Raw genomic sequence first — 12,960 nt, forward strand, 5'->3', positions numbered from 1 at the left:
TGATTGATTGATACTTGACTTCTACCAGTCCCCTCACAGTCCACAAGATGAGCGTTCTACTTCAATATTTTAAAAAACTAGCTCTGATGGATCAGTGGGGAGCTCCCTGGTGGCCGCCCTACATGAGTGCACTGTGTGCTGGCTCATTCAGAAAGAAGCAAGAAGTCTGTTCCAACAGGAGGAAAACATGCATCTAGAACTCCAGAAACTTCTCCCAGTGGGGTACCTTAACACCTTCTGAGAATCCCAAATAATTGCAGTTTTTCTGGTGCAATCTGCCCTGTCTGCTATCCTGGCTGCAATTAGGCCCACAGAACTTCGTAACTTCAGAACGATCTGTTGAAGCATAGCAAGAATATTTTCCAGGGTCATTATGCAGCTTTCTGCCTCATTGATCTCATTGGCAAGGCTGGTCTTGTTGCAAATGTCCTGATGGAGAAGTGACACATCAGTCCCCTGATTGTTGTTGCTAGGGCATGTCTGGCGCAATAGATCACTTGCAGTATTGCTTCAGAGCTCATAGTGGCTCATAGCGCCCATCTGGTATGGATCCTGATTCAGTTGAGGTCCTCCACCTTACTATAGGAGCTTGGTGAACCTGCCAAGCTTGCCCTGCTTGGGTAGAGTTATCCCATGTCCCAGCGGGGTGATGCAACTGTGGAAGGCAGAATCTTTTCACCAAACCTGCCCGGTCTCGCACTTGAGATCGGCAGAAGCAGTCTCTCATCTTCCAGGTTCAGTGTCTCCTTGCTGTGGCTCTGAACCGCCCTCAAAAAGGAGAGAAAGGTGTGGTTCCAAGCAGGGCCAACGTATCTGCATGTGTGACCTTCACAAAGTACAGATGTAAATAGCCCCCACTAACAATGACAGCCAGGCTCCTACTTCTCAAACCAACTGGCCACACAAAAACAAAAGTGGGTGGCGCAGATGTCTGCAGCATCCCTGGGAGGGGACGTGGAGAGTTCCTAACCTTGCATGAATCATCTCCTTGCTGTAGTTGGGCCGGTGGGGTCATGCTTATGCACTAGGCAACACAAAGCACCAAGAGACAAGGGAGGGAGAATTCCTCTCCTTGCACCAAATAGTCACACAACCACCTCGAACCCTTGTTGCAGCTCACACCCTAGTGCCGGGCTGCCAGCCATCTTCTCGGTCGGAGGCCTCATGCTGCATCTCCACTCAAAATATATATGGCAAGTGGTGGGTTCCCCCAGTGCTGCACTTTCCTCTGCAAAAGTCAGTCTGGTCTGCCTCATGCACACTGAAAGCCAGTATACTCCCCAGAAGTAGTAGTCCTTAGCTGCCACATTTAGGCCCAAGTATAGCTCCAGGGTGCAGCCCTTTTTGCAATTGGTCCTACTCAGAATTGACCTGCGACCTCTGCCCCTCCAAGCACTTGTTCCTCTGATGGCTGCTCTGCCAGAATCAAGGCAACACCTGCTCTTCAGCGCTGTGTTTTTTCAGGGACTGAAACCTCACTGGACACAGGATGCTAAAAGATATTGGGCACCCAGGTGCAGGAGCTCTACTGAATAGTGTCGACTATCTTGCACCACGCCCCTTCATCCAGATAATTTAATTGGGGAGGGGTTTAGTACATCTTTTCACTCTGATGGATAGAATGTTATACATCTCTAAAATTCGGATTTTCATCTCCAATGCAGTGAAAAGTTATGTGTGTCTACAAAGAAGACACAATTGAATATATATATATATATATATATATATATATATATATATATATATATATATGTGTATAATACTTCTGTATATCAACAACTCCGAGGTGTGGCCATGGTGGCATGCTTCTCCCCCAGTTTTGCTTGCTTACATGTAGGCTGGTGGGAGGAGCATGTCCTGAGGCGCATCTTGTTGGAGCTCTTTCCTGATAAGGTTATTGCTTGGTGGCGTTTTATCGACAATGTTTGTGTAGTTTGGCAGGGCTCTGTTGAATCTGCACAGGCATTTGTGGACACGATCAATGTCAATGACATGAATCTCAGTTTCACGGCCAACATTAATAGGGAGAAAGTAGAATTTCTTGATGTAGAGATATACATTAAAGATAACACGATTAATACTAAGCTCCATAGAAAAGCCCCGGCTGGAAGTTCCATCCTCCATGCCAGCAGCACCCACCCTAGACATCTAATCAAAAGTATACCCTACGGGGAGTTTTTAAGGATCAAACGTATCTGTAGCAACAGCAATGACTTAAAAATATGTTTAGATGTATCTGTGCAAAGATTTGCAGCCAGAGGCTATAAGACAAAGGACCTTAAGAAATCTCTATCCAAACTCAACACCGTTGAGTTTGGTGAAAACACTAATGAGGTCCAGTCAGATGTCTCTAGTGGTCCCAATGTGACAGACCTTCAACGGAAGGTTCCTGTCAGGTTAATAACAACATATAATTGTCAACACAAACATGTTAGACAAATCATAACTATACGTTGGCCCATTTTGAAATCTGACATTATTTTAACAACTGAAATAGAGGACTCTCCTAGTATAACCTATAGAAGAGCTCCATCAATGAGGGATGCCCTGGATAGAGCCATGCCTGAGACCGAAACCAAAACCACAACCAAAAGCGATTGGCTAACAAAGAAAAAAGGATTTGTGAAGTGTAGCTCTTGTCGAGCTTGTAAATTTGGCATTAATACAAGGGAGGTCCAGGATGCATTCTCAACTGATTTATATCAACTGAACAGTTTTTTCAACTGTAAAACTGAATTTGCGGTTTACGTTTTAGAATGTACCTGCAAAATAAAATATATTGGCAGCACCAAGTTACCTGTGTCCACACGTATTTTTCAACATTTACGTGCCATCAATTCAGACTCAAACTACCCTGTGGCCCGTCATTTTAAACTTGTACATAATAACAATCTTAAAGATCTAACTTATTTTGTTTTAGATGCGGTGCCCAAACAGATAAGGGGTGGCAACAGGGACAAAAAGCTGCGACCGTTGGAAAGTCGATACATAATGCAGTTTGACACCAAAATGCCTAACGGTCTGAATACAGGGGAAGATTTATATACCTTTTTATAGCCATCTGAGTTGTTCCTGTTGTTAAATTGCAACACATTTGATTTTGATCAGCAACGTCCACTGGGACCAGTGGTCGTATTATGAACTTTCTCATTTTTACACACGTGAGATTTTATGAGGTATTTGATATGTATTTATGTTTTATCCTGTTGTTTTTATGCGTGTTGACGCCGCGACAGTTGATTCTTCAACCCGTTTTTACTGGATTTTAACTAGTTTTACTTCTTAGTTTTACTGGTTTTTATTTGGTGTCTGCGGGTGGAGGGTCAGCTGTATTGTGGTTTGCGCGTATGATAATGGCAGGATGAATGTATATTATCGGCTTCATAGACGGATGAATTATTGTATGAATTTCTTGCATCAGTATTTATTTTCCTGCGGTTTTGCACTATTATGTCATTATACCTGTTCCACACATATAATCTAGGGGAAATCATGACAATTACATTCTTTCTTGTTCAATGATATTAGAATACAATTGGAAGAAACGGGGCACTGGCCCCCGTTGGTTTACTATGTTTTATGGTTCTTACATATATTTTGGATATATAGGCACTGGCCTATGTCCTCATATATGATGTTTTGCATATATATTTTAATAAAAAAGTATATATATGTTTTTTCCATATATTTTTTTCATTTGATGTATTGTCTCTAATATAGTCTGTTTTCCATACCCATGAATGAGCAGGGGTGGAGTGTATTATGTTGTGGAACAGTATTTAAACACTATGGGGTCATGACATGTCGTGATCAAGTCCGGGAGCACCGGACGAAACGCGTCATGTCTGTATTGAGATAATAAAGAAGCACTTTATTCCTACCTACCGTGTGGTCCGTATCCTGATTCCTGGTCGTCCTGGTGGCGGTTGAGTCGGGAGTACGTGTGTTAATATATGTATATGTGTGTGTGTGTGTGTGTGTGTGTGTGTGTATATATATATATATATATGTGTGTGTGTGTGTGTGTGTGTGTGTGTGTGTGTGTGTGTGTGTGTGTGTGTGTGTGTGTATATATATGTGTGTGTGTATGTATATGTATGTATATATATATATATATATATATATATATATATATAATGGCCACGGTTGTGTTTTCAATAGCTTGTTCTTTGTAGACACACTTAACATCTAACAACATTACGGGAGCTAGCCGAAGCAAGAAATGGCCGCACACTGAGTGAGCTCCTCCAGGCGGCCACCCAGTTCATCCTCATCCTGCCTGTAAAATAGGGGCCCCATCCCACTAACATGTTACCATCGACACACTGATGTGACGACTACAAGCGGTGTAAGTTTCGTGGCGCTGCTGTCACCAGAAACGGATTTGCGACTACGCAGAGTGGTGAGGCCTACGCGGCGACAAAGCAGGAGGTGCACCGACCTCGAGTGATTAGCCGGGCCGCGACGCACAGCATGCAGCCCGGATCGGCGTGGACCAGTGGCACTGGACGGAAGCGAACGAGCACGGCGGGAAGTGGATGCAGGGACCGGACGGGGCTGCAACATCCGAGCCCGTCACAAGCTACGCCAGAAAACACAAATAATGCCGGCATAACTGCGGAACAGCGTACTAGGCCCCGCATATGCACTAAAAAACGTAGTACAGAGACAACAACGGGAGGCCTGCTCTAACGAGAGGCACCTGCTCCAAAACGCTGTAAGACTGTAATTGAGAGCAAAGAGGCTGGCGAGGCGAAGACTGGGCTCGGAGGGATATTACCGAGGCCCGGATCGGCCCTGGCTCTAATCAAATCTGCGCAAATCACCTGAATGCCGCGGGTCCTAAACGACCCCCACTTGGGTGAGCTCCAGAAGAGTGTGCTGTGCTCCAAGACAAATCACACTGCGGTGAGTGCGCGCAACTCCATCAATGCACATTACCCCTTTGAGACCACGAGACTGTCACACTGGTGTAGAGAGCTGCCCCTCGCTAGTTCTGGGCTCCCCCCACACGCGTGAATTGTGCGCAGGAAGTAGCCCATCATCGGGGAACACACAGTCTTGGCAGGGGAATTACGGAACGATACCCACACATTTAACATACAGCGCCAGGCTATGCGGAACACTAATACTGACCGGTGTGTAGGGGCGAGTGGCACTCCGTGATCCAAATAGCTGCTGCAGGGATTGCGGACCCCCAATATCAGCTGCTGAGGCAAGGAGACGTAAACTCACGGCTGGGCATAGCTGGTGCCTTAGAGGGGTCTGTAGCGGCTGATTATCAAGTGGACATTATAGATTGCAACCACAAGCGACGACCAGCTCATTGCACACATCATCCACAACGTGTGACACGCAACCCGTGGTCCACAGCCAAGTGCAGGAAACAACCACTCCTGCGCCATCATGGGCAAACCAGATAAGAACCAGTCAAAAAAAAATTTCGAACAAGCCAAAAAAGTGCAAGACCATACTAGCTACGCTAACTGCCAAGGCTGAAGATTTAGAAGCTAGGTCTCAGAGAAGCAATATTCGCATCCTGGGAATTGCATAAACTACCAATACAGGCCCAATGGAGAAATACGTGGAGCAACTCCTAATTACTCTAACATGTTTCTAATAGAAAGGGCCCACAGATCCCTAGCTCCAAAACCACCGGTGGGCACAAGACCACGACCCATTATAGCAAAAATCTTAAACTACCGCGACAGGGATGCAGCATTGCAGAAGGCGAGAGAAATGGGCGCCCTACGGCACGAGGGCATGGACATAGCTCTATACCCGGACTTTACCCAATCTGTGCAAGAAGCGAGAAAGAAGTATGGGCAGGCGAAGAAAAAACTTCGAGACTTGCAAATTCAGTATGCAATGCTCTACCCTACAAGGCTAAAAATCACAGACGAAGGCTCAACAAAGATTTTCAATGAACCTAATGAAATTCTGAAATACTTGCAGGACACGAAACGGAAAGGAGAGCGTAGAAGATCGCCGCGGGATAGACTCCCAGAACAAGAGATCATGTCGGACGTAGAATGATATATCTCAGCTGCACGAAACTTAGGGCTCTAACGGGGTGCTCCGCTGACCGGGGTGGTAGGTCCCGTGGAGATCACTGATGTATGCACCACCACCGCTTGGAAAATAAGTCAATGCTGCTGCAGAAACTACCTCGAGCCTGGGTGCAGAGTGAACCGAACATCCTGCGGCGAATGAGAAGCGAGCCCGCTGATCAGATGAGTCACCCTTAAGACACAGCGAAATGTAAACTGACTGGCTGTGACAAGCACCATGGAGTATGACATGTTGACAATATTGTTGTTAGAATTCATTGTTACATAGGGATGGGGGGAAGTTGTGAGTTACATACCTACAGGACACTCGCATGTTACTGGGTGGCACCCCTTTGTGTGGTCTGATGAGAGAAAAAAGCTCTGCGGCTCCCGCCCACTTGTGCACATCACAATTGTTCTTTTTTGGGGGTGTTAAATTTAGTCTATGTAAAGGGAGGGGATAGGACTGGGGTATTGTTTGGGAAATTGTCTTCGTGGATGGTTTCAAAACGAAGTGGGAGGGGGAGGGAAGGGGGAGACAGCCAAGAAAACCACTAGGCAGCTGTAGATAGAACCACAACCTACTTACCGACCTGTACCTTTCAGAGACTCATGCAGCATAGTAAGAATGATCTGTCTTTGCAGCGATACCCATGGCAGTTAAGATGACACAGGTTCGGACACTGACTCTCATGTCTTGGAATGTGAGGGGTCTTCAAGATCCACGAAAAATCAGAAAGGTCCTAGCGTACATGGACAAGCACAAAGTAGATGTAGCATGTATCCAAGAAACACATATCGCACCCCAGCGAGAGTGCAGAGTGGGTTATAGATGGGCACAACTCAGAGTGGCGTCCTCGTTCTCAAACTATGCTAGAGGGGTACTGAAACTGATAAAACATAACACCCCCTTTACTCTCATTACCACGATCACTGACGACCAGGGGAGGTATATAATCCTACGAGGGAATTTTGGGGGCACAGATATCACGATTGTTACGGCATATGGCCCAAATGTGGATGACCTACAGTTCTATGAAACCATCTGGGCCAAGCTTAGAGAGATACAACCAACAGCTATAGTGTGGGGGGGCGACTTCAACACATGCTTAAATCCTACACTGGATAGATCATCCGGCACTGACAAACATGGCAGAAAGGCGGCGAGAACAGTCTTGGATGGTATGGATGAATGGTCTATGGTGGATGTGTGGCTGCTGAGGCACCTGGGACAAAGAGAAGGCACATGCACCTCACTGACTCACAACACGTGGTCGAGATTAGACTATTGGTTGACCACAGAGGAGGTCAGTACTTGGATAACGACAGTAGAACACCTGCCTAAAACACTGTCTGACCACTCCCCGGTATGTTTAGTATTAGATGTCCCCACACACACACCCCGTGACAGTTCACATGGCGCCTTAGACCGGAAGCTTTGAAGGATCAGGTTTTCCGTGGCGAATTAAGGCAGGCCATTGAGGACTTCTTTCAGGTCAACACGGGCTTGGTAAAACGCTATAGGACGGTATGGGAGGCTTTCAAAGTCACCATCGGAGGCCCCTCCATAATTAAACATACGGGTATACTTAGAGACATCATGCAGCAACTGTCCATGGTGGAAAAAGATATCAAGAAACTAGAGGCCGACTATGAAAATATGTTACAAGGCTCCCTACTGGCAGATATACGAAATAAGGTGAACACATACCACGAATATGCGGACACAGAACTAAAATACATGTCAAGGCAATATAAGGCCAGATCGTATGGGAAGGGGCGCAGACCAGGCAGGACACTATCACAAAAGATTGAGCCAGCACAGAGCAGCGCACTTATCACACATATTGTGACTGAACAAGATGAGTCAATTTATGACACCCCTTCCATTCTGGAGTCTTTCCGAGCCTACTATTCTAAAATATATACTACACAGTTATCACACACACAGCAGGATATTCACGATACCTATACGATGTAGGTCTAGCATGGCTTTCAGATACACACAGGGAATACCTAGGCCACCACTTAACAGAAGATGAATTTAAAGAAGCGATCAACTCCTTACCTAATAATAAAGCCCCAGGCCTAGATGGCTTACCAGGCGAATTCTATAAGGAATTTAAGGATCTGCTGAGTCCATATTTGGCCCAGATGCTAAAAGAGGCGTATGAGGAAGGGGCACTTCCGTTAACACTACGCGAGGCGCTACTGATCGCACTTCCGAAACCCGGCAAAGACCCCAGTCAATGTGAGTCGTACCGGCCTCTCTCCCTTATAAATATTGACGTAAAAATACTGGCCAAGATATTAGCAAACCGAATACAACCATTACTAGGACTCCTGGTCTTGCCAGACCAGGCGGGTTTTATACCTACAAGGTCCACAACACAAAATATACGTACTATATTTGCAATGTATAATAGCTTGAATCCTGATTTGCCGGCAGCGGCTGCGCTTTTAGACGCGGCAAAAGCCTTCGATTCTGTAGAGTGGGATTTTATGGTTACTGTCCTATCTAGAATGGGATTCCCACCCGCCTTCTTGAAATGGGTTGCCCTACTATATAACGAACCCAGGGCTAGAGTACGCAATAATGGAAATACCTCGCAACTAATTGAGATCAGCCGCGGAACAAGGCAGGGATGCCCACTATCCCCTATTCTGTTTGCGCTCACGCTGGAACTGCTAGCCTGAAAAATTAGACAAAAGCATCCAGAATCGGCACTTCAATTTAGCCTTCGCCCGATAGGAATTTCCCTATATGCAGACGACATGGTCCTGTACACTAGGCACCTGGATCAGAATCTAAATCCACTGATTAGGGAATATATTAGATTTGAACAATATTCAGGCCTCAGTATAAACTGGAATAAATCGGTAGTGATCCCCTTAACAGCTGTGACCTCACAACCTAATTTAGACTACCCGCTAAAATGGGAAACTGAACCAGTGAAATATCTGGGAATCTGGGTACATCGTGATCCGGAGACTGTACTTAAGGCAAATTACGGAGTGACAACGGCCAAACTAGAAGAGCAAGAAGAGAAATGGATTAAGCTACCCCTGTCGATAGCGGATTGAATAGCCCTTCAGAAAATGGTGGTATTGCCCCGTTTCCTCTATTTATTCTGGAATATCCCAATATGGCTTACACAAGCATTTTTTGCAAGGTTGCGCACGGCGCTACAGCGACTCACGTGGGCGTGAAAGCAGCCCAGAGTGAGTTGGAAGGTACTCACGAAACCATATCACCAGGGAGGGTTTGCGGCCCCTGACCTACAGCTATACTACTACTGTGCACAAGCTCAGCATGCACATTATTGTACACAACCATATTCCACATATAGCGGTGGAGACAGACCGTATTCACCCACACCGACTACTACAATACATATCAGACCCTATTAGTTACTACCCCAATGATGCGATACACCCAGTCAAATGCACTTCAAAAGCCTGGCATACTAGTCGAGCAAGTAAACTACCAATTTACGCCCCGGCGCTTCCACTGGCGGACCATCCCAAATTATCGGTCACACAGGAACAAAATATGAGGAAAATGTTGGGAGAAATGGGACTTACTACAATGGGCATGGTATTCCCACACAACAAATTCATACTGTCATATAGATATACATTGCCTATATGCTGTGTTAAGTTAGCATGAGCTTATTAGGAGTTTAAATGCCCTTTTACCTTTCTGCTGCTTCTGCACACGACACATAGCTGTTGCTTTAGCTTTGAGCCTGGTAGAATGTTTTGATTCATGCGAGAATAATATGTTGTTACTCTGATATCAGCCTTGCTTGGTGAGCTGTGTCTGTACAGTGAGTGCAGAAACCTTCAAGGATATCTCAACACAGTGGTTGTTGTGAGGTCTGATCTTCGCACGTTCCTAGACATAACATACATGCAGCTGCGGCCAAGTTCTGGTTTTAGGCCCGTTTTATATTGCTTTGCACAAGAGCATAGAAAAACACTTGATGGTGCTTCGCATGCAGAGAGCTGGTGGAAGATGATGTGATCCCTTACCACTAGGATCTTGAGGTATGGGGCCACCCTGCTAAAAACCAAAGAGACCTTCTTAGATATAGTATAATATACTAGCTAGGGAGGGTGAGAATTAGGTGTTACTGAACCCTATTCGTTTTAGCATAATACCATGCTTTCACCTTTTGTGTTCTACGGACTAGTGACTATGCTGCTTACTTTGTTTCTTAAAATATGTTTGCTTGTATTAGCTAGGATACTGCGTTTGAGAACACTGCATTAGTGAATAAATATTTCAAATATGCACGTGTCCTCTTTTACTCCTTGTTCTGTATTGGAATGATTGTATAACGAAAGAGTGTTCATGTGTTCCACGTTAACTGAGGTGTACTAAGTCCATGTTCTGGTTTGTCTAAGCATTGGGAGTTTGTGACATCCAATGTGACACTGTAGCTAGTCAGGTAGGGGATTTTGGGTACTAAGGTGAGTTTTGGCACACCCTAATTCACTGAGGTTCCAAGTCTCTATGCACAGTTCTGTATGGGAACGGAATCCCTGCGACAATACTCTTCCAAAGTCCATCTTTATCTGCACACCAAACGTTGTTAAAAAGATTTGCGTACATTAGATAAAGGGCGGCAATTAAGGATCTATATGACACATTCCCGGCGGAACCCGCACCACTGCAGGCCCTTCAGATATTATTAACCGCGCCGACGCGTACGAAATTAGTCACAAGATTATACACTACATCCCAAAACGAACAGAATACAGAGCCTGATAAATCATTGCGGCGGTGGGAGGAATCGACGGGGGTGCCTATTTCAGAGGAAGATTGGCAATACAGTTGCGCGCAACTGCACTTACTTACATCAAATTGTAATTTGCGAATTATACACTTTAAATTCCTCCATCAGATGTATTATACACAAGTCAAATTACACCGATTTGGCCTTAGAGCGGATGATAGATGCCAGCGATGTTCCACCAATCAGGCAGACTTTCTACACATGGCGTGGTCATGCCCTGGCCAACCCACATACTGGCAGGAGGTGACAGATGCCCTCACCCACATTAGCTGAGCATATACCGAACGCGCCATTAGTGCGCCTACTGGGTATTTATAAACGTAAACTGCCTAAACGACGCAAACTACTGGTGGTTGCGCTCTTGCTTGAGAAAAGACGCATTGCCATTAAATGGGGTAGCAGGCGTCCACCCAGATTCAAAGATTGGCTGACTGACATGCTGTATTGCAAGGAAACACTAGGTGCATATGAGGAGGAATTGCCACAGGCCTCCAGACCCAAAGACTTCTGGCAGCCACTACTAGACTATCTTCAACAACAACAGGACGACTCTTGATTGCTAGCTGGGAGAGAAAGCGCAGAGAAAGGAAAAGACAATATACCTGAATGTTGTTTTTATTGTATAACCGTACTTATAAATGACATACCAGAGTATGCTTAGCAATGCCTGTTACGATGTTAAGAGATTATTGTAAATCGCCACCCTTCTGTAGATACTGTGTCAACTGCTGTTGTTTATCCAAAGTATTAGTGCTGTGCTGTACTGCCCACCATGATGTGAAAGGAACACAGGAGAAAGTGGGGTGACAAATAATGTACATAACTGCTGCAAAATGTCTGTCTTTACATGCTGCTTGGTGAAATAAAAAAAATATATAAAAAATAAAAAATCTAACAACATTGGTGCTGAATATCTGGATTTTAGAGCAGAGAATTTTTAGCTTCAATCTGCGTATATATTTTGATGGGCCTGGTATAGCAGCTGTGGAGCTTAGCTGTGTCCATGATCCTGCTGTCATTTTGTGCAAACAGAGTCTAGGTGTATTGTTAATGAACAATATTCCATTTCATTACATAAAATATTATACACTAAATATGCTGTTTGTCCATTTGTTAACCTGTAGTGCTAGAAGAAGTGCAACAATCTTGTTAACTTGAAATGTCCTTCTGTTTTAGAAACTTGTGGTGGAGAATGTGGAGGTGCTCTTGCAGATGAGGACCAGCTTTGATAAACCGGAGCAGATGGTGGCACTTTTTAAAAAATTAACATGTGAGTATATTGGTGTTTATTTTGAATGAGTGACATTAGCTCTTTAAATTCAGGTTAGCAAACATAATCCTTATGTCTGATTAAAATGTTTGTTACTCTCCTCATTTATCGTTACCTGATTTATCATAGACACAACCTTTTAGTATAATCTACTGCCCTTTTATAGTATTAAGTATGTGTTGCTGTCCATCTCGATTCATGGACCCACCTGGCTTACAGGGTCTGGCTTACAGGTTCTACTGCGCCTAACTGTGGTGGTTGTGGTTGGTGTCAATGGTGTCCTTGAGCCCTTTCTACTTTGGCTCTGCACCTGGGACCAAATACAGCCCTGTGTGCACCTGTCTATCAAGGTAGCATGGGCGAGCATTCACCAGCCTCTCCGGAAGAGAGTATGGGAAAAAAGAGATCAAAACTCAACAGAGAACCAACCGACACAATAACTGAATGTCCAGTCTGGTCTTTATGGAAAATAAAATATTTTAATCAGAACTAAATACAACACATTGTAATTTGATAAGCGATTACTGGGTGGTATACCTGGTTATGACCTTTAACGGGTGCTCTAACTTCACGCTTCCGTAATTTCTCCTGTTCAGGTGACCCTTTCAGACGTAGTCCCCAGTATTCTTGGGCAGAGGTATGAATTGGGCATAATGCAGATTGCATTATGCGGACCCCCCCACAACACACACAGGTTGAGATGGCGAATCGGTTCACTCATTTTTACCCCATTATTAAGGTGCACAGAAAAGTCTCTAGCCCTTGTACTCCAGTCTTTGGTTTGTAATACTATTGCTATGGCCTGACTACAGGCATACACCTGCAATACCTGCTTGTT

The 12,960-nt window shown here is 44.9% G+C and overlaps 1 protein-coding gene across 1 annotated transcript in view; it reads left to right on the plus strand.

The window, feature by feature from the left end:
- NCKAP1 (NCK associated protein 1) overlaps positions 1-12,960 on the plus strand; it is a 649,223-nt gene that overhangs the window by 469,697 nt on the left and 166,566 nt on the right. The window contains exon 24 of the mRNA XM_086955458.1: positions 12,029-12,122. Coding sequence (XP_086811584.1) covers positions 12,029-12,122 — 94 coding nt within the window. The remainder of the gene's footprint in view (positions 1-12,028; positions 12,123-12,960) is intronic.

Source organism: Lissotriton vulgaris, chromosome 2_1 (genome assembly GCF_964263255.1).
Source record: "Lissotriton vulgaris chromosome 2_1, aLisVul1.2, whole genome shotgun sequence".
Lineage (NCBI taxonomy): Eukaryota > Metazoa > Chordata > Amphibia > Caudata > Salamandridae > Lissotriton > Lissotriton vulgaris.